This window comes from Tripterygium wilfordii, chromosome 2 (assembly GCF_013401445.1).
Source record: "Tripterygium wilfordii isolate XIE 37 chromosome 2, ASM1340144v1, whole genome shotgun sequence".
NCBI classification, from domain to species: Eukaryota; Viridiplantae; Streptophyta; class Magnoliopsida; order Celastrales; family Celastraceae; genus Tripterygium; species Tripterygium wilfordii.
Window position 1 is genome coordinate 6,407,776 of NC_052233.1, and position 25,720 is coordinate 6,433,495.

General features: G+C 38.0%; 3 protein-coding genes across 4 annotated transcripts; 1 reads left to right on the forward strand and 2 right to left on the reverse strand.

Moving 5' to 3' along the window:
• Positions 1–5,249: 5,249 nt before the first annotated feature.
• On the reverse strand, positions 5,250–8,273 carry LOC120007419 (ran-binding protein 1 homolog b-like). The gene is made up of 4 exons (XM_038857624.1): positions 8,023–8,273; positions 7,776–7,927; positions 7,562–7,687; positions 5,250–5,916 (listed from the first exon to the last, which is right to left on the reverse strand). Exons 1-4 carry the CDS (start codon positions 8,169–8,171, stop codon positions 5,678–5,680), a joined length of 666 nt encoding a protein of 221 aa, XP_038713552.1. The 5' UTR covers positions 8,172–8,273; the 3' UTR covers positions 5,250–5,677.
• Positions 8,274–8,467: 194 nt separating this feature from the next.
• LOC120007424 lies at positions 8,468–10,776 on the forward strand. Of its 2 annotated transcripts, XM_038857648.1 has the most exons (3): positions 8,503–8,811; positions 9,657–10,037; positions 10,241–10,776. In XM_038857648.1, exons 2-3 carry the CDS (start codon positions 9,951–9,953, stop codon positions 10,421–10,423), a joined length of 270 nt encoding a protein of 89 aa, XP_038713576.1. In that variant the 5' UTR covers positions 8,503–8,811; positions 9,657–9,950; the 3' UTR covers positions 10,424–10,776. The 2 variants fall into 2 exon arrangements, with proteins under 2 accessions (XP_038713567.1, XP_038713576.1); XM_038857639.1 differs by lacking the exon at positions 9,657–10,037 and having other exon boundaries at positions 8,468–8,811.
• A 1,505-nt stretch (positions 10,777–12,281) lies between these two features.
• LOC120006400 (clathrin heavy chain 1-like) lies at positions 12,282–25,106 on the reverse strand. Its single transcript, XM_038856431.1, has 30 exons — positions 24,946–25,106; positions 24,603–24,807; positions 23,519–23,607; positions 23,317–23,395; positions 23,008–23,135; positions 22,734–22,832; positions 22,508–22,616; positions 22,221–22,300; positions 21,905–22,132; positions 21,752–21,817; positions 20,886–21,002; positions 20,483–20,680; positions 19,986–20,102; positions 19,759–19,818; positions 18,948–19,034; positions 18,679–18,762; positions 18,261–18,395; positions 18,113–18,175; positions 17,929–18,033; positions 17,736–17,848; positions 17,385–17,637; positions 17,123–17,259; positions 16,442–16,720; positions 15,349–16,351; positions 14,591–15,076; positions 14,283–14,453; positions 14,013–14,198; positions 13,469–13,591; positions 13,264–13,374; positions 12,282–12,937 (listed from the first exon to the last, which is right to left on the reverse strand). Exons 1-30 carry the CDS (start codon positions 24,988–24,990, stop codon positions 12,788–12,790), a joined length of 5,106 nt encoding a protein of 1,701 aa, XP_038712359.1. The 5' UTR covers positions 24,991–25,106; the 3' UTR covers positions 12,282–12,787.
• Positions 25,107–25,720: the final 614 nt, after the last annotated feature.

Consider the following 25,720-nt stretch of genomic DNA (forward strand, 5'->3'; position numbering starts at 1 on the left):
TTAGGATGTAGAGGTGTGTGTTTTTTTCCCTAGTACATTGATGGGTACTAGAAATTTGTTTATGTGTCTGGTCGAACTGAGCTGATTAGTTATGTTAGGATTCTGAATGTGTTTGTCTTGAGGCTCCACATCAAGCTGAAACGTTCAGGACCCACACCCTTTTTCTTGTCTCGAGATTATGTTCTGCGTTTTCAGCTGGTGATTCTAATTATTTCTCTTGATCGCTTGAATTTAGCATATTGGATCATGTCTTCCGTAGTTGCTTTTGAATGTGTTTGTGATATTGTAGCAAAGAGTTTTCATGAAACAAGGTTTTTTATATGGTTTTTGAATTTTGAGACCCAAATTTCATAATGCAAAAAGCTTTCACCTGCCTAGAATATCCTTCAAATAGCTGAAAATATCTACATAATTTTCAAGAACATAATATGCTGGTGATTTTTTAGCTGCAACTGATCTATTTCTTGTTCGAACATGCCTATCTCATTGGACCAGCATGGCATCATTTATAACTACCTAAACTGACCTTCTTTAACTCTTCAAATGCTTGTATTACCTCTCCATCAAAAACCACCTACGAACTGAATGTTCTATGGATTAGGTAGGCTGACCATAGTTGGCTCTAAAATTAAGCATTGGGGGTCAGTTTACCTGGTGTACTCGATAAGCAAATCGTATTCCTTGAAGGAGGAGATGATCTTTTGCAGAGCCTTCATTTAGTTGCAATCCTCTGGTTACCCTTTTCATATATTTCTTAGCTAGCCTTGACGAATTTAATTTCATCTGCAACAAATGCGATATTGTGGACTTGAAGTCACATCTGTTTTGGAAGTAAGAATCCTGGATCTAATATCTAACCATATGTTATCATTTGATAGATGTTGCCTATTTATCAGGCAACTGGTGTGGCTGCTGTGTACTGACTACAAAGGTCAAAATTCCAGCTGTGCAGTGCTATTTGTGTTTTTCTTGATAGTTGCAGGCCGTTGTTTATTAGATGAATCTTGAAAGGTATGCTGAATATTGGATGCATGCTCTCTACCTGACCGATCAGCCCTGTGTCAAACATCTATTCCCATGGGATATAGAAATCGTTGTTCTCTTCCTCAAAGTTTCCCTTGTCCTCTCCGTACTGCTAACACTTCTCTCCAACCTGTAATTTGAACATTGAATGATGATTAATCTATAGTTTCAATTGAAAATGGTAGGTTAATAGTACATTTGTGTGTACATACTTGCCTGTCTTGCAATGCTTGCATCCTTCTTAGAGCCTGGACTGAAGATTCCTTAAGGTTGTCCTCATATGATGATACTTCAACTTCAAGGTTCCGCAGGTCCCGGAAGTTGCAAGCAGCTTCATGAATGGCATCTGCTTTTCGCTCTGGCCATTGTGGAAAATGCTTAAGAACTGCCCTCTCATCAACAAGGGAAGATAGTTCCTCATCTAGCCATTTCACAAATGCCGCCACATCAGCTATGTCTCAAAAGGCTGCAGACTCCACTTCTTTGATTAAGAAAAAGATAAATTCCTTTTGTTTCTCCACATCAGACTTTATCTTTTCAGAATATATTTAGTGTCATTTTTAAGTCTTGTTTTTAAACAAGATGATATAAAGCCTAGGCTGTACCTGCACTTACAGCTGAAAGATAAGTGGAGCGATTCTCAATCTCTCCAATCATGTTCTCCATGTATGCATCTCTTCCTGTAAGAGAACGGTGCATCTCCACAACTTCTGGCACATGACGCAGTGACCTTGATCCAACTAACATCTTTGAAGGCATTGGTGGCGGAGGTGGTGCTGGTTTTGGAGGAGCTCTAGTTTCACTCACCTCCTTGTGGGAAGGGGAAAAGGCAGCCGGCCTGGGTGGTGGTTTCAGTACTGCTGCTGCCTTTTCTTTCCTGGCTATTAACTCTTGGTAATCTGGCCTTGTACTCATATTTTCTACTTGTGGACTCTGTACTTTGATTTTGACAAATTCCTGTTTCTCTAGAGATGCTTCTCTGTTGGTGGTGTCTATGGAGTTGTGTAACTTCTTCCAAACATGGATTTCCTCTCATTATCATGTGCCCTAAGGGAACTGATTTGCTCTTTTAGATGAGCTACCTCCTGTCTTAGTTCCTGATTTTCTTTTTCCAGTGCATCATTCTTTGCGAGACAATTGCCGAGTTCTCGCTTGAGAAAATTGATCTCTGATCCACTGTCTTTTTGCTGCATTTCCGTCCCTTGTTCTGATTTCAGGAAGAATCTTAGTAGTCGATTGGGCTCAAGTATGATTGTTGGATCCTTCCTCTTCTCATACTTCTGGAATAAGGTATGTTTAGCCCAAGTCGAAGGATTGATTTTCCCCCTTATTTTGTTTTTGCTAGTGGCAGTTTGGGGCAGGAAGATTTGTGACATGTTGTGGGTTGTGTTTTGGAGCAAGAAAAAGAAAGTTCTGGTTTTCATTTTATACTAGTGACTTGGTGTGTATTTATGATAATGCCTTTATATACTACTTTAGTTTTTTTTTCCTTTTAATATCTTCATTTGCTACTAAAATAACAAGCAGAGTCTCACCATACTTAGCAAATCATGTTTTAGGATTTACCTGTAGTGTTGTGCAGGCATGAAATGAGACTGATTGCAAACGTTCAACCGCCCACGTCTTTCCAATATTCATTGCCAGGTGTTTAGCCTTGTGCACAGGTGGTGTTTACCTTTTTTTATTAAAACTTCTGAATTCTTTACTAGGTTTTTCTTCACTTGCGAAGCAATAGGGCAAAAAAAAAGGATCTTGATGATAACTGGCTACCAGAAGAGATTTTCTTTTTCTTTACTGTTTTTTTGTTTTTGTTTTATGACTTTTGTTTGTAAAGGTGAAAATAGATGGAATATCACATCAGTGTGTGTGTGTGTCTATATATATATATAATGTTGTGTCATTTGAGATATATATTTTTTCAAACCATAATGAATATGATTGATATTCTAATTCGCTGATTGAAAAAGTATGTGAGATGGTATATTTTAGTTTTCTGTGGTGGTTCAGTGAGAGTAGTAGCCTCATATTATAATGATTATGGTGGAGAATGGAAGCCCAAACATAGGATTTGAGGGTTCCAAAGTGCCTCTCAACTCTTTCGGAAGGAGTCTCCAATTCAGGGTACAACCAAGCAAGGACCAAGGTCTCATTCTATACTGTGAAGGGTACATTCTTGTTGCCATTCTCCGAGTAAAACGAGAACATAGGAAACCTATATTGGTGCTGTAATTGGTACGCGTTGGGGCAGGAGTATACTTTGGAGCGATTGAGGTACAACACCTTTTAAAATTATGATTGTGTTTTGATCGAGATTACGAGTCTAGCGATATATTTTTTTGTCCCAAACAAAAATCAATTTGAACATGAAAATTCTGGACTGTCTGAATATAAACTAGAAATATTCAATGTCTCTTTTTGATAAGAATTTAATTTTCTTCGAGACAAAATATAGAGTAATCCTGATCAAAATATAACCATGATTTTTTTAAAAAAAGTTATAAAATGTTGCAATGAATTTACAGTGGGGTTCGCTATAAATTTATTTTAAGAGAGTCCAGCTTCCTATATTTTGATAACTTTGAGGTTAGCTTTACTTTCAAGGGGGCCATGGCCGTCTTTAGCTTTCATGAGCAAAATTCCCCACCGGCAAGGTTACCCTTAAAAGATGAGAGGATGGTGGTTGACAATTTTGAGAGACCTAATTAAAGAGTAATGTTATTGGCCACAAAAACGCGGTGAACTGGTGGGGATTTCATTTATGAGCATATCTCTGTTTTTTTGGTAAAAGTATTTATGAGCATCTCGCTTAAGGGCATGTGCAAAATGGAAGTTGGGTTGTACCAGCTGTATTAATACTGGCAAATGTGACCTAAATAGTATTGGTGTGGGGGATTTTTTTATGCATGGGGACTCATCCAACCCACACCCAGGTATTGTGCGTTCTGGGCTAGGCAAGGTCGCGACTATGGTCCATGCCTCTACGGCGCCCACGCCTCTACGGCCCATTAGTTTCGTACGCATTTATTTTAGAATAATTTAATGTCCTCGTCTCCCTTACTGCTAGAACCCATGACTCCTTAGATTTGGGAGAATGAGTATTCAAGTTATCAACTAGACTCTCTCCCAACTCTAAGGACTCTGGGTTCTAATAACAGTGAGGGCGGTGAGAATATTAAATTATCCTAAAATAAAGGCGTAGGGAATTGATGGGCCGTAGAGGCATGGATCAGAGTTGCGACCTTACCTAGTTTGGAAAACACAATACCTGGGTGTGGGTTGGATGGCCCCCAGGCCCAGAAAAATCCCCCACAATTGACTATAGTGGTCATTCTTTACCATTTTTTCAATAGGCAAAGCTTTTAAAATTGGGAGGGGGAATTTGAACCCAAACCTCCCCAGTCATGGACCTTGAAAGCCAAGCCTAAGATTCACACAAAACAGTCCAAATAGTTTACAATCGATATGAGTATGATGAAAGCTATGGCCGCTTCCAATTAGCTCTGAATCTGAAGCAAGAGACCCCTCTCTTTCTCTCACCACTTGGCCTTGCGATTACAACGAATTTGATAAAAATAAAATAAAATATTTGACTTCTTACGCAAAATCATTCATAATTTAAGTTGAATTAACCACGTTCCACATATGCAATTTTGTTCCTAATTCTAGTACTTCCAAGTTTAATCTAGGGAAGAAACAAGGTACCTCCTAGTTAAAATCCGTCAAGATTTTGAGTTAATTTTCGGACTAGTTCGATTTTTCATATCGGATTTCATACCTAAATAAAATAGGCTGAAAACCGGGTTAATTTTCGGACTTAGATTTCGGGTTAATTTTTAGACTAGTTTGATTTTTCATACCGGATTTCAAACCCGAATAAAATAGGTTGAAAACGAGAAAACATACGTTGGAACACTCGATCTAAGAGCAACCACAATGATTACTATTTGTTGGGACATGAGTTTCAAATTCTAATGAGGCATTAAAAATTTATATGCTCCAACTATGCCAATATGTTGCCTTAATTTTGTTCCATAAGTTTACTCCCATGTGAGCCCCATAACGCATGCATGCACACATTTTACGTTAAAATTATTACTTGGTCCTACCTCTATTATACCCTATAACATTGTACCAATATACTTTGTTAACCCAACCACATCATCAATACACATATTCCAATACATTTTGTTGGTCTTGCAAGTGCAAGAAAGCTGAGAGCATAGACGAGTTTTTCAACAGACGAATTGACAACCGCAAGCAACTTCTGCTCAACATGACATACAACACAAGTTCATGACTCTGAATAATAACAAAAATAAATCCCAATAGAACTGTCCATAAAAAGTAATGTTCCCCAACTTTCCTGTCTTCTCTCCCACTTCAACATGCTGACCAATAAAACAAGACCTTACTACGCAAATAAATAGTTTGTGAAAGCCTTCAGAAATAAACTCTCAAGAGTACCCAAACCACAAAAAATCATAACCCTCCACATGAAAACATAAACCAAAGATTAATAAAATGTTTAGACACGAACTTAAGGATGCATAGACCATACTATCCCAGCCCAAAGATTCACTAGCGTTAAGGGATGAAGAAATGGATGAGGTATTTGTCTGAGCTTGCCACATTGCCAATCATCTCAAGTAGCAGGCTAGTCTTTCTTTGCTGGCTCAGTCTCGGTATCTTTCTCGTCCTTAGGTGCAATACTCTCAGTTTCCTTCTCTTCACTGGCAGCAGCAGGTGCCTCCTTGCCCTTTTTGTCCTCATTTTTTTTTCCTTCAACACTCAACTTTTCCAAAAGCCCAGCAGTAGCAGTAGCATCCTCATTTTCTTCATTCTTTTTCTGCGACTCAGCAACCTCTTGAAATGTTTCCATAAAAGTTTTGCAATCTAATGAAACCAAATATCAACATTCCATATAAGGGACAAACACATCAGAAAATACCACTCAAAAAAAGTAGAAAGTATTGACAAGTTCAAAATACATTCAATCAGAGAAGCAAACTGACATAAAAGTCAAATCCAAAGCTTGGTGTATTCTCACACAAGAAAATAGAAACATGCCGATATAACAACAAATCTGAAATCTTTAGGTTTAAAAGTTGTCACGAAACAAGACATCATTTGCTTATATACTTGCATGTGTTCGCCGGTGAGTTCAAAGTACATTCAACTCAACTGAAAATCTGAAATGATGCACACTTATTGCAGCAAGCAATGATTAAATGGAACACTAAGATTGTAATGAGTTCAAACGCTGATTAATATAATAAAAACAACAAAACAGTAGTTGGGGGGGGGGACAATTGTGGCAAGCTTACATATCGTCATCGACAAGTCCTTCCACAAAATAGTACTACATAAAGTGTTTTTCTCTCATTTGTGAGAATTCTCAAGCTCCAAAGCCTCAAATTAATCAGTAAGTACATCACCTAGATTTATTACCTTAACCAATTTCAGAGGCACTTGATTCAGATCATGGCTATTTGGCTAAACCCTAATATAAAAGATATCTGCCATCATCCAAAAATCTAACCTTGTTCTTCCACTTACAAGAGATTAAATACCAATTGGAAACTATTTTCATCAACAGAAACAAAGCCGAGTCTTCCATATTCAACAAAAATCAGAACCAATAAGTTTCACTTTCCATAACCAAACTAGCTCACTAGTGTTGTGCTCACATCAGTAGGCTTTCAGGTTTATCTGAATCACAATCATTAGTTTTCTTTGTTTTCTAAAAAATTCAGAGTTTTTGAGATAACTTTGTTTTCTAAAATATCTCTATAGCCACTCATTCACCGTTTGTCTTCTCACTAAAACTTACAATGTAACTCTCAAAGGTTACATCTCACCCTGTCTATAACAACAGCCGCCGCTACATTAGTGCAAAACATTTATCTTATTTTGAGATCAGTGTAAAAACTAAGCTAAACTAGAACAAGATATATGAGAAGGTTACAATCCAAACTGAGTCCTGCATACAAAAAGATATTGTCATTATATTCCAAAGATTTGTTACCACTAGGTTACCACCACAATTACATGGGCAATTGGGATTGGGGTGCTCAATAACTCTTAAGATTTTCCACAAACATAACAAATCCAGAAATTGTGAGTTCAGTAGTTCACCGAGTGTCAGGACACATATCACTGATTCAAACTATAACAACAACTATAGTAATATAGATGCTAACCTACCAATTTGTTAAATAACCAACACAATCTTATGCCGCTATCTCATGCAAATCAAATGCCCAACTTCATTGCACTCAAGACCTTGTTAGCTATTCAGTAAATACTCGTGCAACATGATCAGAATATAAACCAACACACACATTACAAGGTAAACAGTCACAAACTCAAATGGAGTGCACAAAAGGAAACACCAATACCAGGAATGTGCATATTCACCATAACCTAGATCAACTTATCTACAACCTTATCAGGACAAGCATCATTCAACCACTTGGACATCATTACTGCAACATAACACCACATTAAAAAAGTGACCAAAAGGTAAACGCGTGCTCACTCTCAATGGATCCAAATCGGATGCAGAATAGCTCTTTCTTCAATTCACCATCAGCGAAATCAGTTGCATGCCACACACAGGACTTCTCGCTACCAGCGTGTTCTTGCACCGTCATGTTTGGCAAAACTGCAAAACCAAAACACATTAACCAGATTGAAAGTCCAAGAAAGCAGAAAGTATACCAACTATAAGTGAGAAAAGAGAAGTAGCGGACCAAGATGATTGGCACAGATCTTGAGAGTCTTGGATTGGCGCATAACGAGGCGGACCTTTCCATTCTCCTTGTGTTTCAAGAACTTAACAGTGCCAGCGCCTCTCTCCTTCCACTGGTTCCCATCCTTATCAAATCTATATAACTTAGCTTTCCTGAAAAATCAAACCAGATTGCAAATAAAACCCTAAGTTACAAACAGATCAAAAAAACAATGGAAAAAAAAAACACAGAAGTAACGAGGCAATACATATCGAGAATAGGATCTTCATCCTCCTCGCCAGTGCTAACGGCAACCTCCTCGAGCTTGACGATAGGGGCAATCTGTGCTCCGGTGTCTTCATCCTCGGCGGCGGGGGACTCCTCCTCTTCTCTGTGATCGGGCTCGGTGCTTGCCATAGCTACTGTCGCTGCCGCTGGTTCTACTAGAGAGAGATTCGTGTGTCTTCGTGCTATTGAACAAGAGGGTTATCGGGGTTTGAAGCTAGGTTTCAGGACCAAAGGCGGCGTTATATATTGGTAATATTGGGCTGTAAACCCGATTTTTTTAATTATAAATAACCTTCTATAGTTAAATAATTAGGAATACATCAGTCTTTTTTAATTAGGAGAATGACTTTTACGCTACTTCCAGGTAGCGTCAATTTCTAATTTTAAACGATGACGCTACGTCAAGTAGCGTCATTAGCTGCTTGTTTGGTAGAGCATTGGACGCAATATTTTCGCTTAACAGAACGTTGGCGTCTGATGTTTTGCCAAACGACAGAGCGGTGGCAGCGGATCCACTATCATCAAATAAGTTTCAAATTGAGTTTATTTGATGCTAACGCCTTCATTAAAGGCGGTAATTAAAAAAAATTCACTCACTTTTTACACACTCTTCTCTCTCTACACCCACCCGATCTCCATCTTTTCATCTCCTTCGATCCAGTCAACAATGAGCTCCATCTTCCCAAGCCTCAATCGAGCTTCTTACTTGATTCGAGTTCAGTTTCATCTTCTGAAGAAACATGTGGTTTCTTTCCTCTTCACGAGTAAGGTCAGCGTCCCGATTATCTTTTCTTCGTTCGAATTCTATTTTTGTTTTTTGTAATCTCATACTGGATTTGATTGTATCTGTTATCCCATAATGGTTATCTCATTAGGAAAACTGCAATTGATTTCTAAAATTACTTGATCTGTGGTCATTTTGTGTTTATTAGGGTTATGCACGTACAGAAAGAACCTAGGCAAGAGTACTGCTCGTAAAGCCTGTGTTAGTAATTTGTTGTCCCATGTAAATGTAATTGAGAAACCCAGTTTTGCTTGGTAAATAAAACATTATGTTCCTTGGTTTTAGATTTGTAATAAGCAACCAGATGTGCCTCTGTTATGGAATGTTTGTTATGGAAGTACTTTTTACTTCGTAATTGCTAGGTAATATATGTATTTGATGCTTGGTAATTGCTTTGGTAATAAGCCTCTGTTATTGTTGTTCAGCTCACTAACAATGCCCATCTTTTGGTATTACAAAAAATTAATTATAATGCATATTGACAGTGTGTTTGCTTCATGATGGTTAAGGGCACTTCTAACACCTATTTTCTGTTTTCGAAGAAGTAGTTGCATTCTTTATGAGTATTATTTGGTGCATACAGTTATGGAAGAGCTACTATAAGGATTAGTGATGGATATGATCAAACCATTTGTATTGTTTGGTGTTGTTTAAGCATAACTTTTGTTAAATATGTCTTTGCTTAAGTTTAAATATTTTACTGCTTATTGAAATAGCTCTTCCTTCTCTGTAGATAAATTTATTGCATTCTTTGTTCAAACCATCAAATTTTTAGTTTATTGATATGTTAATGTCTTTTTTTTTTCTTGTTATTTGGCACGTGCATACAGTTAACGTTATGCGTTTATAGATGTCACGAAAAGGAAAACAAAAGGTTGGCTCAATTGAAGGTGGTGAGTATGATAAGGTTAGATGGGATGACGAATCCACTGCAGTCCTAGTTGAGTCGTGTTATGATTTAATGCAATCTGCTAAGAGGGTGCCCGATAGTCGGATCCCTAAGATAGAATGGGAGGATCTCATTGTAAAATTTAATGCAAAGACCAAATACGTACAGCAGGCCAAAGGCAGCTTTGAAAAACATATAGGATACCCTTAGAAAGGATTGGACATTGTGGACAAAAATGATGGCTAAGGATACCGGTACTGGATGGATTGCTGAGTTGGGTACAGTTGATGCATCAAATGAGTGGTGGGATGAAAGAATTAAGGTAAACATTATGTTCACTAATATATCTAAACTATTATGTCTTGACTGCTTTGTTCTTCTTAGTTTGTTTAGATGCATGCGGGTACTATGGTATGTGGTTGCTCAAAACCTAACATTCAGTTGTTATGATTATACCATAAGAATTCTTTCAGTTTCCATTATATGCTCAATAATGATGTTTACAATAATTGGTGAAATTTACAGGAGAACAAGGAGTATGTCAAGTTTCGCAAACATGGATTCAAGTTCAAACAAGAACTTGAGTTTTGTTTTGCAGGCACTTATGCTATTGGTGCGTATCGAATGACACCTTCAAGTGGTGTGATACCTTCATCTCATACATCCGGGGGGTTTGAAAATCAGAACCAAGAGGGTTTTACACAATGACGCTGACCGGAGCAGCGCAATTACTATTTTTGACAATGACGTTGTTACGAACAACGTCATTAAATTAGATATATAAACAAAGCCTAGTGTCATTAACCTTATATCTTAAACCAAAATCAATACCAATCCTCATGTTCACTGCCGCGCTAACCATCCCTGATTTGGTATGGTTTTTTGGGGTTTTGGGTTTTGATTGATTTTGGGTATGAATTTTATGGCGATTTGGTATGCTTAGGGTATGATTTGGTTTGTTGATTTTTCAAAGGATTTGGTATGTATATTTCAGTATGAATTTTGGGTAATTTTGGTATTAATTTGGGTATGATTTATGGGTGTTGGTTGTTATGTATGAATTGGGTATTAATTTGGGTATGATTTGGTATCCATCTTTATTGTGCATGCAAGATGGCGATAGGTCAGATGATATTTGGCGTGGCCAGGTATGTATGCCATTTTTATAGTGTCATATATGTAATTTTATATCATTTTAGGAAATGCATACGCATATGACATTTAGGAAGCATGCATTGTGGCCATTAGATCCAGTGTCAACCGATATGTTATTCAGGCAAGATTTTATGGCGTGACACAGATTGGCACCATTAAGCTTGACCATGGCCTATTAATTGCATTGGTTGAACGGTGGAAGCGTGAAACCCACACTGTCCATCTCCGTAGTGGGGAGATGACAGTCACCTTGCAGGATGCGAGAGTTCTTTTGGGACTCAGATTCATGGTCCTGTTGTGACTGATCATGGGATGCATCAATGGGATGATGTGATGTAGCAGCTACTTGGTTGGGTAGCATCTAGTGATGAGAGGATGAGAGGATGAGAGCATCACTATCGCTCACATGGTTGTCCTAGTATTTTGGCGACCTTAATCCACCTGCTACTGATGGCACTGGGCAGGTTCTACACTAGTATGCCAGGGCGTACATACTAACAATGTGTTGAGACACCCTTTTCACTAGCACTACTGGTAATAACATCCACTACTAGAAGACTTTTAGGAGATTAGTAGATATTGCTGGGGGGAGGGCCGTCGTATTAGCTACCTCGTATCATAATCTATGTCGCGGTTGTCTCAATGGTAGCAGACATATTGGTGGTTGTGCTATATTACTGCAAGTAAGTACACAATTTCGTTCGATAGTATGTTTTGTTTAATGCAATTTGAGCCACTACGTAACAATTTCGAAATAACACACAGTTATAGTTGTGGGAGATGCTAAACGTTTGTCACCCACAGATGCGTAGGATTGATATGCCAGCAACACATGAGGATGAGCATTTACTTCCTCTTGGTGCTTGCTGGAAAGGAGACATGATGTTCAGGAGGAGTCCCAAGCAAGTCCTTTTGTTCCCCACGGATGAGCTAGTATAGAACTATATTGTCTACTAGGGTGTGAGTTTGATTCTCTTGTTGTCTACATTCTGCATATGTAGTCATGTCCTAGTATGTTTATATTATGTATTGCACTTGTCATTTGGGTTTAGCCAAATTGAGTTAAAAAAGCCTATGTTTGGATTTGTAGTTATGTCCTGGTATGTTTGGGTGTAGTCATTCTGGACATGTATTTATGTCCTAATATGTTTGGATATTATGCATTGCACTTGTCATTTGTATGTCACTTGTCATTTGGGTATAGCTAACTTGCCAGAAATTTAGCCAAATAGTACCACTGTACTGTCATGCCAGGTGCTTAATTTTCTGATCCACAAACGAAATTCAGTTCAAAAAGCCTCAAGGCTTAAGATCCTCCTTGACCATTATTGTTCACGGTAGAAGGCATTTCAAGTTCGTATTGTCGTCATTACACAAAACAATCTATTACCAGAAATCAAATTTAAAAAAAAAAAAAAAAATCATAGTTCAATGCGATGTCAAAACAACCATGGATGATCAAGACTACAAGAAAAACAACCTAAATCAAGAACGATGATTACAGAGAATCATTACGCACTGATTACAAAATTCTCAAATTTCAAACGTCGCCTTGAGAAGCTAACACCATCAGCTCGGCAGAAAAAAGTAAAAATAGAGAGACCGAAACATTCAACGACTTGTCTAGTTTAACCTATACATGGGTAGGCCACATTCCTGCCCAAATTTAATCCACCTAAAACATTAGTTCAACTATGTTTCACTTAGCCTTCCCTATGCCACTGAAAAAACCAACTAAAAAGAATGTTGATACAAATGACCAAAAGTAACCCTACTATTTGAAATGATAAGTGAGCTATCCCTTTCAATTCGCCAAGACCCAAATTGAATTTTTCTCGAGAATATAGCATTACAACAAATTGATTTACCACGTGTAAGCAAACCATCTTGTCTTCCTTAAATATTGACAACTGAAGGTCAGTATGGGCCCATGGGTGGCATGCCAAAAGGTGGCATTGGTGGCATTCCCATCCCACCCATTTGCGGTGGAGGTGGGGCAAAACCACCACCCATTCCAGGCATTGGGGGTGCAGGCAAAGCAAGAGGCAGCAGTTGTGCGTACATATTCTGCAGAAGCCAAAAACAATGCATCATCAGTTAGTTTCTTATTAAATTTCACAAAAATAAAAGCTGTAATCAAGACAGAACATTATGAAATAACAGATAAACTTCTTCTAATTGCATTATATAGATCTGAGAAAATGATGTCTGTGTTTATAAAACGATGAGAGAAATTATGAACTGGAAACAGAAACCTCATAGCAGTGAAGGCTATTTATCATTATGGCCAAGGGCGTAAGTAAACTAAACTAACCCTCATGTGCCAAAATCATTCAATCTACCTAGTGCATATAATGCATTCATAAACGGCAGTTCATTTTATTTGTTTATACCTGCTGAGCAACCATCTCCTTCTCCTCCTCCTCTTTAGCTTTCACATTATTAACAGCTTCGAGCTTGTCCTTGACAAGCTCATCTACTTTGCCAGTGTACTCCCGAATAAACTAAACACAAGGGGAAAATGATTTCATAAAGAAAAGCAGGAAAGACAAAAAAAAAACAAAGAAAAAGAGAGGTGGGAGGACAAAACAAACAAACCTGCAAGAGATAGGGGAAGGCAAAATCAATCATGTTGTTCATCCATGCCAGCTCAAGAGCAACATCTGCGCGGATCAAGTCGTAACACACAAAGAGGCATGCTGCAAAACATTCTTTCTTACCCTGCAAATTTACGAAGATTTCACAAGGGAACCCAGCTTGAGGACTTTACAATTTAAGACGGGGAAGAGAAGTAGCAAAAAAAAATGACAACTGCATGGTTCATCTTGCTTTGTGCAAAAATATCATTATAATTGAGGAATGGGATCATCCTTAGTAGACTCTCTTTCCCGAGTCACCCTCAATGGATACTTAGCTGCAAGATAAACAGGACCTACCCTGTGAATTTTGTCATGGAACAACCACAACTAATCATCCAAGGCACTATAGAGAAGTTGGTTCCTATGCTAAATCACAATAGGCAGTGAAATTGGAAAGATAAAAGAGTATTGAGTCCCTTTCTGGTGGTGGCTTCACAGGAGAAACCATTGCTGGAAATTACTAGATGTTCCCCATTCTAATCAATACAACATTAAACCCATACCTGCTCAATGAAGTAGACAAGCAACTCCTCAGCAAGGTCACGATCACCAGATTGTGAGCATGCTTCCATGCAATCTTTATAAAGACTGTCTTTCTTTGATAAAGCAATGGACTGCTTCCATCTTCCTGCTTTCTTATAGATATATGCAGCAACACGCCTCATCTCAAGGAGCTCATGCTTCTCAATCTGCCCAAGTAAAATCATTGGCACCAGAAAATTTATTTTACCATCCCAAAAACAGTGACAAAATCTAAGGTCTTAATCTCTCACCTTTTGTGCAAGACCTATCTGATCAAAGTTATCATGCAAATCTATAGATTCACGAAGTCTGTCGTAGTCCTCCTCCTCTACATAAATTTCATTCAAAGCTTCATTTACAGCAGACACATTATTGCTCTGAACAGCAACCATGTATGGTTTGATAAGACGCAGGTGACCTGCCTGAGAGTCAGAGAAAAGCTTGTTAACTATACATTTTGCAAATGTCCTTAACCATAGTCACCAACAACAATAAAAGGTTGAAGAGGCAGCACAAGCAGCACCAAGAAAAATTTCAGACATTGAAGGAAAAAGCTTACCTTTCGCATTATGTCCACCACACGAGTATGGTCTACACGAAGGGCCAAAACATTAAGTACATCATTAATAAGATCAGGATGCTCTTGCAAGTAAAAGTGCACTGCCTTATAGTAAAGCTCTACATTTGCAACTTTAGCCACAATATCTTTGAACTGCATGTGATCCCATGCTTCTGGAGAGTGGTTCATTACAGTGGTTGCAGCATTGTCAAACTCATCATATTGGATATACAAATATGTCAATTCTGTCCAGTGCTGTTGTTCATCACAAGCTCGTATAAGCTTGGGAATGTTAAGTCGAGTTGAGAACAGCTTGATATGCTCCATAAGCTTCTCAGGACGGTATCTTGCATATAAAACTCCCAACTCGGTGAAGATGCCCATATGTGCTCGTTCCAATCCTAGTCCACTCTCCATGAGGGATATGAGCTCATTAAAGCATCCCCTGTTCTGGTAATACTCACTCACTTCTTCCAAATCATCAACCTAAAACAATAACACACACTGTATTGGTTAACATGAGTTATATTCAAATAAATTAAATAACATCCAGCTAATGGGACATAAATTCCCAGTATGCAGAAACAAGCATTCAACAGCCAAATGGATCAAAATTCAACACCAGGAAACTCATTCATTCAAGATGTAAAGACACTACGAAAAAGGAAATTGAAGAGATGTTCGCCAAGAATGGTTAAAGACAATGAACAAAGCAGTCACACAGAACTTCTTTCTGCTAGATGATAAGAAAATCTCACCTGCACAATGATGTTTAGTCCACATATCTGAGCCAATCGGAATTCTTCGGCATCCACACATGCAAAGCAGACTTCCTTCCATGTTTTTGAGCTGTTTGCTTTCCGAGCTGCATCTACAGCACCTTGGAACTGCTTAAGCTTTACAAGTGTAATAGCCAGCTTCGCCCAGTTTGAAATGAATGCAAAGATGATTTTTGCAGCTTCATAAAGTGCTTCATCATATAACCGATCTCCAACATTTTGAAGATTAGCAACATTTGGCATGAGAACGAATTCCTCAATATCACCCAGTCGATCAATCTTAGCATATGCATAAATGAGTTCACTATCGACCTTGGGCTCCTTAGACTTCTGCCTAACCATTAATAGATACCTCACCAAGTCATGATATTCATTTGCATCCTCAGCAGCCTTTATGACCTCCAAAAATTGGGTGGCATCATCTGCACGGATAAATGACTCGATTGCATCACTCACCAACCCCGCTCGGAGCTGGGCCTTTGCCACCTGGCTCCAGACTGCATCTTCTTCAACACGGAATGCAAATTCCACAGCTCGATCAACGCTACGGATGTTATCCAACAGCACATTAACAGCCTGAACGTTCAAGTTGAACTTCTTGAAAATGGCAAATGCTTCTTCATACAGTTGAGCTTCAACAGCCACCTCCCCAATTGCGGGTCCATCAAAGTTGTCTAATCTGTTGACATAGTCCATAACTCTAGATGGATCAGCTTTAATGGCTGTCAGGATAAGAAGATTCTGAAGATTAAAGTTCCCACTAAAAGCAGAATTTTGAAGCACTATCTTTTCAAGAAGCTCAATCAACTCGTGAGGAAGATCAGCAGTCATAAAAGCTTTAACAGCCGCAGAAACTTGCTCAGGACTCTTGCTTTCAGGCAAAGCAGTAGATACGACCTGATCAATTAGCTGCCTCCTATACTCATTATCAGGCTTAAGAACAATGTCCCAAAGGTCATTATCCATCCTTTCCACAACATATCTGATACAAGAAAACATTGAATAAATATCCTCTTAGGGATCAAATAAATACCTCATGATTCACAATGACAACTCAGCAAAATTTACATACCTGGCCTGCAATTTAAACAGGGAGTTCTTATTTGTAACATTGATAAGTTCAACATCACATTGCCCTCGACGGTAGGCAACGACCGCCAGTGTTGGGTCACGCTTCTCGCAATATTTACCCACAACACGTGAATCATAATATGGGTTGGTAGTAAGAAAATGTTCTGGATTGTTGTTACTATCTATGATGATTTTACCGAGCGCGTTGTGAACATGTGCATCTTGGCTGCCCTCACTCACGAGATGCTCCAAGAACTGAGTGAGTAGGCGTAACCGATTCCTGCAGAGAAAAACTAATGTCAGAGTCAGAAAGAAAATGTATAGGGCCTATATGGTTGTCTCCAAAATATGTTTAGTCGAGTTTTTTGGTGCAATTTAATGCTCCATGAAATGAAATTTTTGTTTGGATGAAAAAATTATTTTGATATTTGGAAAATATAAAATATGTTTGGGAGAAAGTAACTCAACTTTTATTGTTATAAAACCAATATGTTTCCTTTTTTTTAGAGATCAGGGAACAAAAAAAACTATTTTTTGTTTTCAAGAACAATTAACTTAAAGTAGCTAAACAAACAATTTTCATTATATTTTTGTTCTCGGAAACAAAAAAAAGTTTCCAAAAACAGTTACCAAATAAGCCCTTGACAATGAAAGAAAATGGCGTAGAAAGAAACCAACCTACCTCTTTTCACATTCCTCCACTAGAGGCTCAACAGGAAGAAGGGAGCGCACTGAAAGAATAAGACCTTTGATGAAATCTTCAGGACATTCATCATCTAGCAGCTGTCCAACAACTAAAGGAGCATTTGCCGGATTGACCTAGCAAGTCAAAACAAGATCACAGTACCAAGCCAGAACTTCAATTGATATTAACTTGGTTTGATATGTTGTGCAAAAATAAAATGTAGGATAATTGATAATAAAACTACGAAAGGAAGCCATACCTTCTGAACATAACCTTCAATATATCGCAGCATGTTGTTTGAGTACAGGTAGTGGGTGAGATCCGGAACAAAACCAAATCGATCACATACATTAATCAAAGGACGTGCATCTGGAAGCTTGGCTTCCATCAAAAAGTTTTTCGTCTTTTCCGGATCATAAAAGTTTGATTCACGAGTCACCCGTTCTACCTCCTTGATTTGCCCAGTTTTAGCAGCTGCTTCGATGTACTTGTAGTGGATTTCAGAATCCTCACTGTCCCAAGGAGGGAAAACATAAAATTAAGAGATTTTCCAAAGCATGCCTTTCTTAGATTATATAATTGTTTCACATCGATAAAGACAATAAGATACCTGGAGCTCAAATATGAACCCAAGAAAAAATAAAGTCCTTCATATGACTTGAACTGCTCAAAGAGTTTGATACATGCATCAACACCCAACTGCTCAGCATATTCTTTTGCAGTCTGCAAATTCAAGAATATATTAGTTTCAATTGAATAACTGGTATTAACAACTGACTGACTGTAGAAAGAGCTTGCTTTACCTGCACAATAATCTGCAGATTCCCCCTAAGATTGACTAGCAGAAGATCCTTCATACACTCGAGAGCCCATTCCCGAGAAAGCGTCCCAAAAAACTCCACAAGACCCTGACAACAAACCCATTGATAAATTAAAAAATAATGCAGAAAAATCCAGAAAACTTGACTAGACATTTAACAAACCAACCTGAGGCTCAATGGCCTGCGTATTCACAATGACGCGTTTAATGTCGGATAACTCAGTGTAATGCTGCATAACAGATAAAATGTAAATACAGCTTTCAACAGATAACTTTGCAGGATATTTATCATAAAATTAGTTATTGACAGTTCACCTGCAGGGCTCTAATATAGAGGCCAGCTTTTTCACAAAGTTGAGCAACTCGTGGACGATCATAGTGACTAAACATACCATTGGCTAATATGGCATCAGCAACATTCGGAAATGTCACAAGATTGACTTCCAAAACCTAAACATAATAAATTATGAAACTCATGAGTAAACCCATTATATATATATATATGAACAATTCATTAGCTAAACAATAACCGGGCACAAGGCTCCCGCAATGGGCGGGAAACGAGACAGACAAGATGTAGGCAAACCTTATTCCCACATGATATGTGGAGTGAAGAGGCTATTTCCAAGAATTGAACATATAACCTCTAGGTTGCACCCCTGTAACTCTATCACCGGGCCAAATGTTCGCTTGTCATTTGAACAATTCATTAATGATAAAAAAATTTATTAACCTTTGTTTGAAGGTGTCCATGCTCTGGTAAATTTGGCTTCAGCACATCCAACAAAAAAGCTGTTGCCTCGCGAATCAAGTTCCGCTAAAGCAAAAATAAATAAATAATAAGAACACTCATAATTACAACAATGGTATTGATGATCAGGTTTTGGTCGATGAAAACACTGAAAGAGAATATAATCCTGGCAAGACTGCTGCAGGAAATAAGAAAAAATGATACTAACTCAAACTTCTAAACAGCATACAAGAGGAACGCTTGAAATGAACCTGAAGGAATAGATCTGTTATAGTGTTGTAGTCAACCGGACAACCTCCCTCCATTTGGGACATCATAAGAGCAAAATTAACAGCACCCTGTCATTCAAACAATTGTAAAGTATCCTACATTAGGAACATAAGGTTGAGCCTATTTACACGAGGATTTAAAAAGATCTTCCTACTTTCCTGAGGTTAAGAACCCCAATGTACAGATAACTACTCATGAAATTTAATAGATGCAAATAAAGACGTACGACAAAACAGGACAACCCACAATGCATTAAACGATCAAATAGAAGGTAATTCTCCACTCATGTTGCATTAAACATTATCAAGTTAAACTCAAGTTGGATTTGAATCCCGAAATTTCGACAAGGATATAGTTAAAAAAATATAGATCCAACGAAAATACGATCAGCCATGGTTGATCGCTCGGACTCCCTCTAACCTGATTCAGTCAATCCCAATCAGACCTTAAACATGCACTTTATTGTATGCAATAAAAAAAATGATTCATTTGATTCAAAGACTATGCCTATAATTCTTCACCTTTCTCAGCCAGACCACTAGTGTTACAACAATATTATGAAAGGTACAAATTGACTCCTTTGAAAAGAATTCCTAAGCTGAAAGTTGACCCAACTAGATCAAATCCAGGTAGGCATCTATAAATACATTCCCAGATGCCCAGAACCAAACTAAACCCATGGCCAACCCTATTACATTGATTAATTAAAAGCAAGTCAAATAATGGTAAGAGAAGCAATAAACTGACACAACAAAACAAAGTAACACCAGATATGCTAAGAGAAGTACACACCTGGGGGTCGGCTCGCAAAATCGTTTGCAAAAGGAACAAATAATCTGGTGTGTACCCAACCTGCACTTATATATCAACTGTTGAGCACTACCCACATACAACAAACATTAATATTAAGAACCATAACAGTTTTATGGAATGCAATGCAAATGATCATATTATAAGTCAACCAGGCTCAAATGCAAATGAAAGATTCTATTGATTGAAACACAATTTATGTATATTACCTGTTTCGAGTATATGAGAATCTTATCAAACTCTCTCCTCTCAGCAAATGCGGCAACAACTTTTGGAGTTGCCCGAGCTTTGATATATATTTTCAATGCGAGGTCATTATCCACAGTCTACAGAAAACATATCGAATAATTGGGAAATTCAGGGAGAAGACCGTATGATGACAAAATAGAAGAACAAGAGGAAATAAGACTTCAAAAACATCTGCAAATGATGCAAAATCTCCAGTTCTCCAGTTAAGCAATATCAAAATAGGGTTTATAAAGCCAAAAAGTAATTGAAGAATTATAACCAAGAACTTAACCCCACACCCCACAACAGAGTCTTGCTATAGATCTATCCACAAGAAGTTTTAAAAACACCACCTAATTCTCTTAATGCAGCCACCAAGGATTTCATAATTGGCGACTCAAAAAAAATATTAATGGCATGAATCATGTAACAATAAAGCATCAAAATAACAAGGTCAGAGTCAAATTTAAAATCAAACCTTGACTAGATCTCCAAGCTCCTCACTACAATCGAGCTTGTCTTCTGCCAGCCAGTTCTCCAAGAGATTCTTTTTGTTTTGATTTACAACAAGGCGTGACAACTCCAGTGACTCAAAACCATTAAGTTTTCCTCTAGTCAACAAGGTTCCGAAGTATTGTAACAAAGGTGGTGTCATCCCAGCTTGCACAGGAACACTCTGCAATATATGAATGAAATAAGTAAAATACGTCACACTAAGAAGAGCTGAAGAGTAAGAGTTGCTTTATCTTTTGAAGATAAATATCTTGCCACGGAGTTATACCAACAGATGGAAGAAAATCACAAGGCCATCTACTCTCAGGAGCATGAAAACTATCAACTGAAAAAGAACAAGAACCAGCCAGATGAATAAAAGCATATACCTGGAATTTAGCAACTGTGTCAGGAGTGCGAAGGATACCCTGTGGTGATTCAGCAGCAAGTTCCGCAGCCTCCTTATACTTTGCCTGGGAAAACAATTCCTGGAACCGCTGGACAACCTGAGCAAGAGAACCGGAGAAAAGGTTCATGGAAGGTATACAATTATATGCCAGCACTAACCTCATTGCCAAGAGCAAAGCATGCTTGGCAAGAGCTTCAAGAATATAACTTACATTATTGGCCACAGAAAAATTTAAATGTAATTCTAATGTATGGTTAAAAAAAGTAGACTCTCATGAACAAGTTCCTACACTAAACCATGGGTATCATTTAAGAGCACTAATTGCCAAATTCTTCATATCCCACCCACAGGAACATACTTTTTTGGCATAGAATGGCAAAACAAGTTCTTCATACAGGAAAAGAACTCAACGGAACATACTTTTTTCCAACAGAAATCCAGGCTTAAAATTGGGGATTGTTTAGCAAATGAAGTTAAATATTCTGCAAGCATATGCCAGTCCCACGTCTCAAAAAGCAACATCCATTGTCACCTCCACCCATGGACTACCACCATATACAATTTTCAGCGCCCAACACCATTACCGAACCTAATGACTAAAGAAATCTTTTTGTTCCAACCACTAGTAAATTCCATATATGATATGGATTTTGGAAACAAGTTATTTTCCCCACGAGAGTATCATGGAGAATATCTCAAATAGTACATTTTTATCCCTGAACATCAAATGGGGTATGTAAAACCAAAAAAAAAAAAAAAGACGAGCATAAGTTGAGAATCACCCATTCAACCTATAAATTTTTATCACACGATATAAGAAAATATCAAATCCGATTTCCAAATTACCAAATTCTCAGCACCAGGAAGATTTCCTCTTTTGGCCAGGTTAACAGCAAGTTCTAAATTGTTCAACTGCAAAACAGCACGTAACAGTGTAAATTATGATATTCTCTTGCTCTAGTTTTAATCATAAAGATGGAAAATTTCCAGTGATCATACCTGACCACTAACAAAAGATACAATTGTGGATTCATTAACAGTGGCAAGCAGAACCTGCCCTCGCCTGTTGATGGCATAGAAGCCACCAGCTGAAGAAGCCTCAGTTGTCAAAAAAATAGGATCTGGACTGATTCGGTTTCTATAAACAGCAGAAGCTGTCTCTAGGTCATACACAAACAGTAATCCTTGTTTTGTGATCACGTAAATCAAACCATACTTTTGGGATACCTGTCAAGTTCATATAAGCAATTTCTTAAACAGAAAGAATCAGGGACTTCAGCAAATCAGTAAATAAGCAAAAGCATGTGTAGCATACCTGCATTGACACAGGAAAGTCATCGGCGAAGTCTGGAGGAAAAAATAAATCTGCTTGTTTCTTGCTAAATGATGGTTTACCTAGCACCAGAATCTTAATCAGTACATCAACAATTTAATCAAACACAAGAAAATCAACATGCTAGCATGCTTCACATTATTAAGGAACGCAATGCATGCTTCTGAAAACCCAACAGCAATTGAGAGAATGTTATTGACAGTCATAGGTCATTGTGTACGAATGGGTACACGCAAAAAGAGACAGATATAAACCAAAACAGAAGTAACCTGGCTGGGCACCAAGTTCAATAACATGTAGCTTTGATGTTATTTGTCCAGCATTGAATGCCTTAGCAGCAAAGGAAATTAGAAGTGAAGGATTCTCATTCCCTGGCACCTGCAAAGAACATCATCATCATCATATACAAGAAACAAAAATGTAAGAGCAAAGTGACACTTCAGGTCTATTATATTACAGGATTAAGAAAAGGAACTTAAAAAGATAACACAATACTTTGAATGTAGCAAACGTTGCAGCATGTGCTTCCAAAGCCTGACTTCGTTGCTGATCCACAGAGAAAAGCTGCATATTCCCTTTGACTAATTGTGGTCTCTGCAGAGACAATTTGAAAACAGAAAAATGATAAGAATTTTAAAAGACTTAATATAAAACATTATACGAAACATTATAGAATCTTCAGAGCATAAAATAGTTGACTGCAACCTAGGTAGATCAGGAGGCACTGGTCAAAGAGAAAGAGGAAAATTTAAGCAATGGAATCACATACCTCAGGTGGACCCTGGGCTATTCCAATCAGGACCAACCATTTTTCAGAAGGGTCACAACGATAGTTAATTATTTGATTGTTCACTAGATTGGCTGTTCTTTCAAACATCTTCACAGGCTCTGAATCACCTGCATTCAAATGCAATAAGAAGAATCTATCAGAAACAACAGAAAATGATATGAACGAATGCATAAACAATCCCATGTTGCAAAAATGCTAAATGCAATATAAAAACCGGATCATTCTAAATGATGTAGCAAATCTCAGAAGAGTATTAAAGCAAAAATCAATTAAGAGTGTGGTGCCTACCTTCAATTGACCAATGATATACAGATGTCTGTGTGACCAGGGCTAGCATTTTAGGGGAAATCCATTTCCAAAACACAACCTATCAAAAAGAGCAACAGTTAAGGAGTTAGGCAATCTTGAATGAGTATGCCCATATACAAGAAAATGTGATAAATCAGGATCACCACAAGTTCCACAATTCAAAATGCACGAAATAAATTACCTGCTCAGGCATTTGATGCGACTTCACTTTAGCTTTCAGTTCAATGTTAAATATTTGTAAGTGATCCTGAGTTGTTCCAGGTAGTTGTGCTACAAATTTGAAAAACAACAAAAGTTAAAAATGAACGAAACAGAACAGTGGGAGTTTCACCACTGCAATAAAAGCTCATGTAACTACCACAGGAAATCATAGCAGTCTAATGTGAAGCTCATCATTGTCCAAGGATAAAAGTAAACTTGCATAAATCATAAGACAATGAATTGCAATACTCAAAGCAACCAGGCATCATGAGCTCAAATCACAAAAACAACAAATCTACGACACAGGAATAAGAACGCATGCGACTACTCTTCCCAAACAAAAATTAAAAAGAACAGAAAGCTCTGGATTGATATTTTATGTAACAACAAAAATGGAGAAAATCCAGTACAACTTGCGTATATCACACTTGATATGCAAGCATTTCGTAGGAATAGAAATACAGTTAACACATACTCAAATATATGAAATAAGAGTGAGTTGACATATTTATAGTTTCCATTAACCAGTTCGTAATTTATTCTACCAGGAAATATTAAATAATTTCTTGCAACATACTGAATGTAAAGAGTTTTGACAGGGTGTGGTGTTTTAGTGTACTAAATTTTCTAACGGATTACAAAGTAATGATATCCCAATTGTGGTGTCCAACTGCCTAACTGGTAATGGAATCCCTAATTTTTCTTTTAGTAGTACAATCAATAAACAATGAGATCAGACATTTCATCTACACCTAACTATATCCTAATGATTCAGAATAGCAGAAATGCAGACTATAACAAAAGGCAAATAATTTCAAAAATATCTGGGATAGAAATGAATTTCATTTACGACAGAGTACAGATCACGCTAGATATAATGCAAAACACTGTCATCAAGAAACAGTAGTACAACATAATAGTCAGCAACAAGACAATCAAGCTACTGTAACCAGAATTGCACTTTTTTTGACGCTCAGATTAACGGTGAGTGTGGATTGCATCAAACTTAACGTTCAAAAGAAACTAAAAACGTGAATCAACCAGAAAGGAAGTTCCAAATGAACCTTTAAGTGCGAGAATACGGGAGTTGGGGTTCATCAAGGCAGAATCGGCGGTGATCGGTCTTCTAAGAGGTTGATTAGGCATGCTCATATCGACGATCACGACGCTGTTCTGCGGTGCAGTTTCCCTAACACATATGTACTTGTCCGATTCCATAGTCACATGCGTAAAATTGATGAATTGCGGATTGATGCCGAGGCTCGGCAACTGCAGAAATCGCACAGAGACAATTCAAAACCAAATCCACAAACTCGGTACATAGAAATTATAAGAAGAAAAAAGATCGAACGCGCGAGATCCTTAGAGAGATCCTAAACGAGGAAATGATAGTAAAAGAGAGTTTACCGTCAAGGCCTCTTTCATGGCGATGGGGGCATTGGCTGCAGCCATGGTGCCCTAGATCGGCCGTTCGAGATCGGTACGACACCAAGTTTGCCCGTTAGAAAGAGAGAGAGATGGTGGATCTGAGAGAGGGAGAATAGTCCAAGTCCTGACTCCTAAGAGGAAAAAAGGTGTCTCCGCTTCCAAGGTCTATTTAGTATTTTGTTATTGAGTGAGTGAACCTGCAGGAACTGGGTTTTGGGCTAAGAATTTTAGGCTCATTACCAGCCCAATCACCTATGAAACGATTTATTTAGGCCCATTATGAGCCCAATCCACTGGCAGTTGTCTCGCTCAAACACAGAAACTCTCATCAAATTTCCTGTCACGCCGTCGCCGTTTGTTAAGCTCCAAGATCCAAGTACCAAGCCCAAGATACTAATGGATCAGATCTCACTGCAAAATTTGGGCCAGCCTAAATAACTTCAAAAGGGAATCCCAAATCCGTGAGGCCAACTGGCCAATAGCCATACCTAGAAGAAGATTCATTCAGGGCTTAAGAAAAAAAAAATGCTGCCTTTTCAAGCCAAAATAAATTAATTAAACACTTTGCGGTTTGCAAACATAATTCTTCACATTTTTTTTTTGAAATATCACAGAGAATTACGCTTACGATTGGAATCGAACTTTGAGCACACGTATGTCTAACCCAGCCAATTGATAACTAAGCCAACTCTCGTTGGTTACATGATTCTTCTAGTTGATTCCGTGCCAAAGGTAGTTACACAAATATTGCAAA

Excerpts from the sequence above, each read along its gene's own strand:
- LOC120006400 (XM_038856431.1), bottom strand. The coding sequence starts at position 24,990 with ATGGCTGCAGCCAATGCCCCCATCGCCATGAAAGAGGCCTTGACG. Across the intron at positions 23,136-23,316 it reads ATATCATTGGTCAATTGAAG|GTGATTCAGAGCCTGTGAAG; the intron begins GTAGGCACCACA and ends ATTTGAATGCAG. Across the intron at positions 13,375-13,468 it reads CCTTCCCCTATCTCTTGCAG|TTTATTCGGGAGTACACTGG; the intron begins GTTTGTTTGTTT and ends CCTTGTGTTTAG.
- LOC120007419 (XM_038857624.1), bottom strand. The coding sequence starts at position 8,171 with ATGGCAAGCACCGAGCCCGATCACAGAGAAGAGGAGGAGTCCCCCGCC. Across the intron at positions 7,928-8,022 it reads GAAGATCCTATTCTCGATAT|GAAAGCTAAGTTATATAGAT; the intron begins GTATTGCCTCGT and ends TTGATTTTTCAG. Across the intron at positions 5,917-7,561 it reads CCGATTTGGATCCATTGAGA|ATTGCAAAACTTTTATGGAA; the intron begins GTGAGCACGCGT and ends TGGTTTCATTAG.
- LOC120007424 (XM_038857639.1), top strand. The coding sequence starts at position 8,593 with ATGCTAACGCCTTCATTAAAGGCGGTAATTAAAAAAAATTCACTCACT. Across the intron at positions 8,812-10,240 it reads CTTTCCTCTTCACGAGTAAG|GAGAACAAGGAGTATGTCAA; the intron begins GTCAGCGTCCCG and ends TGAAATTTACAG.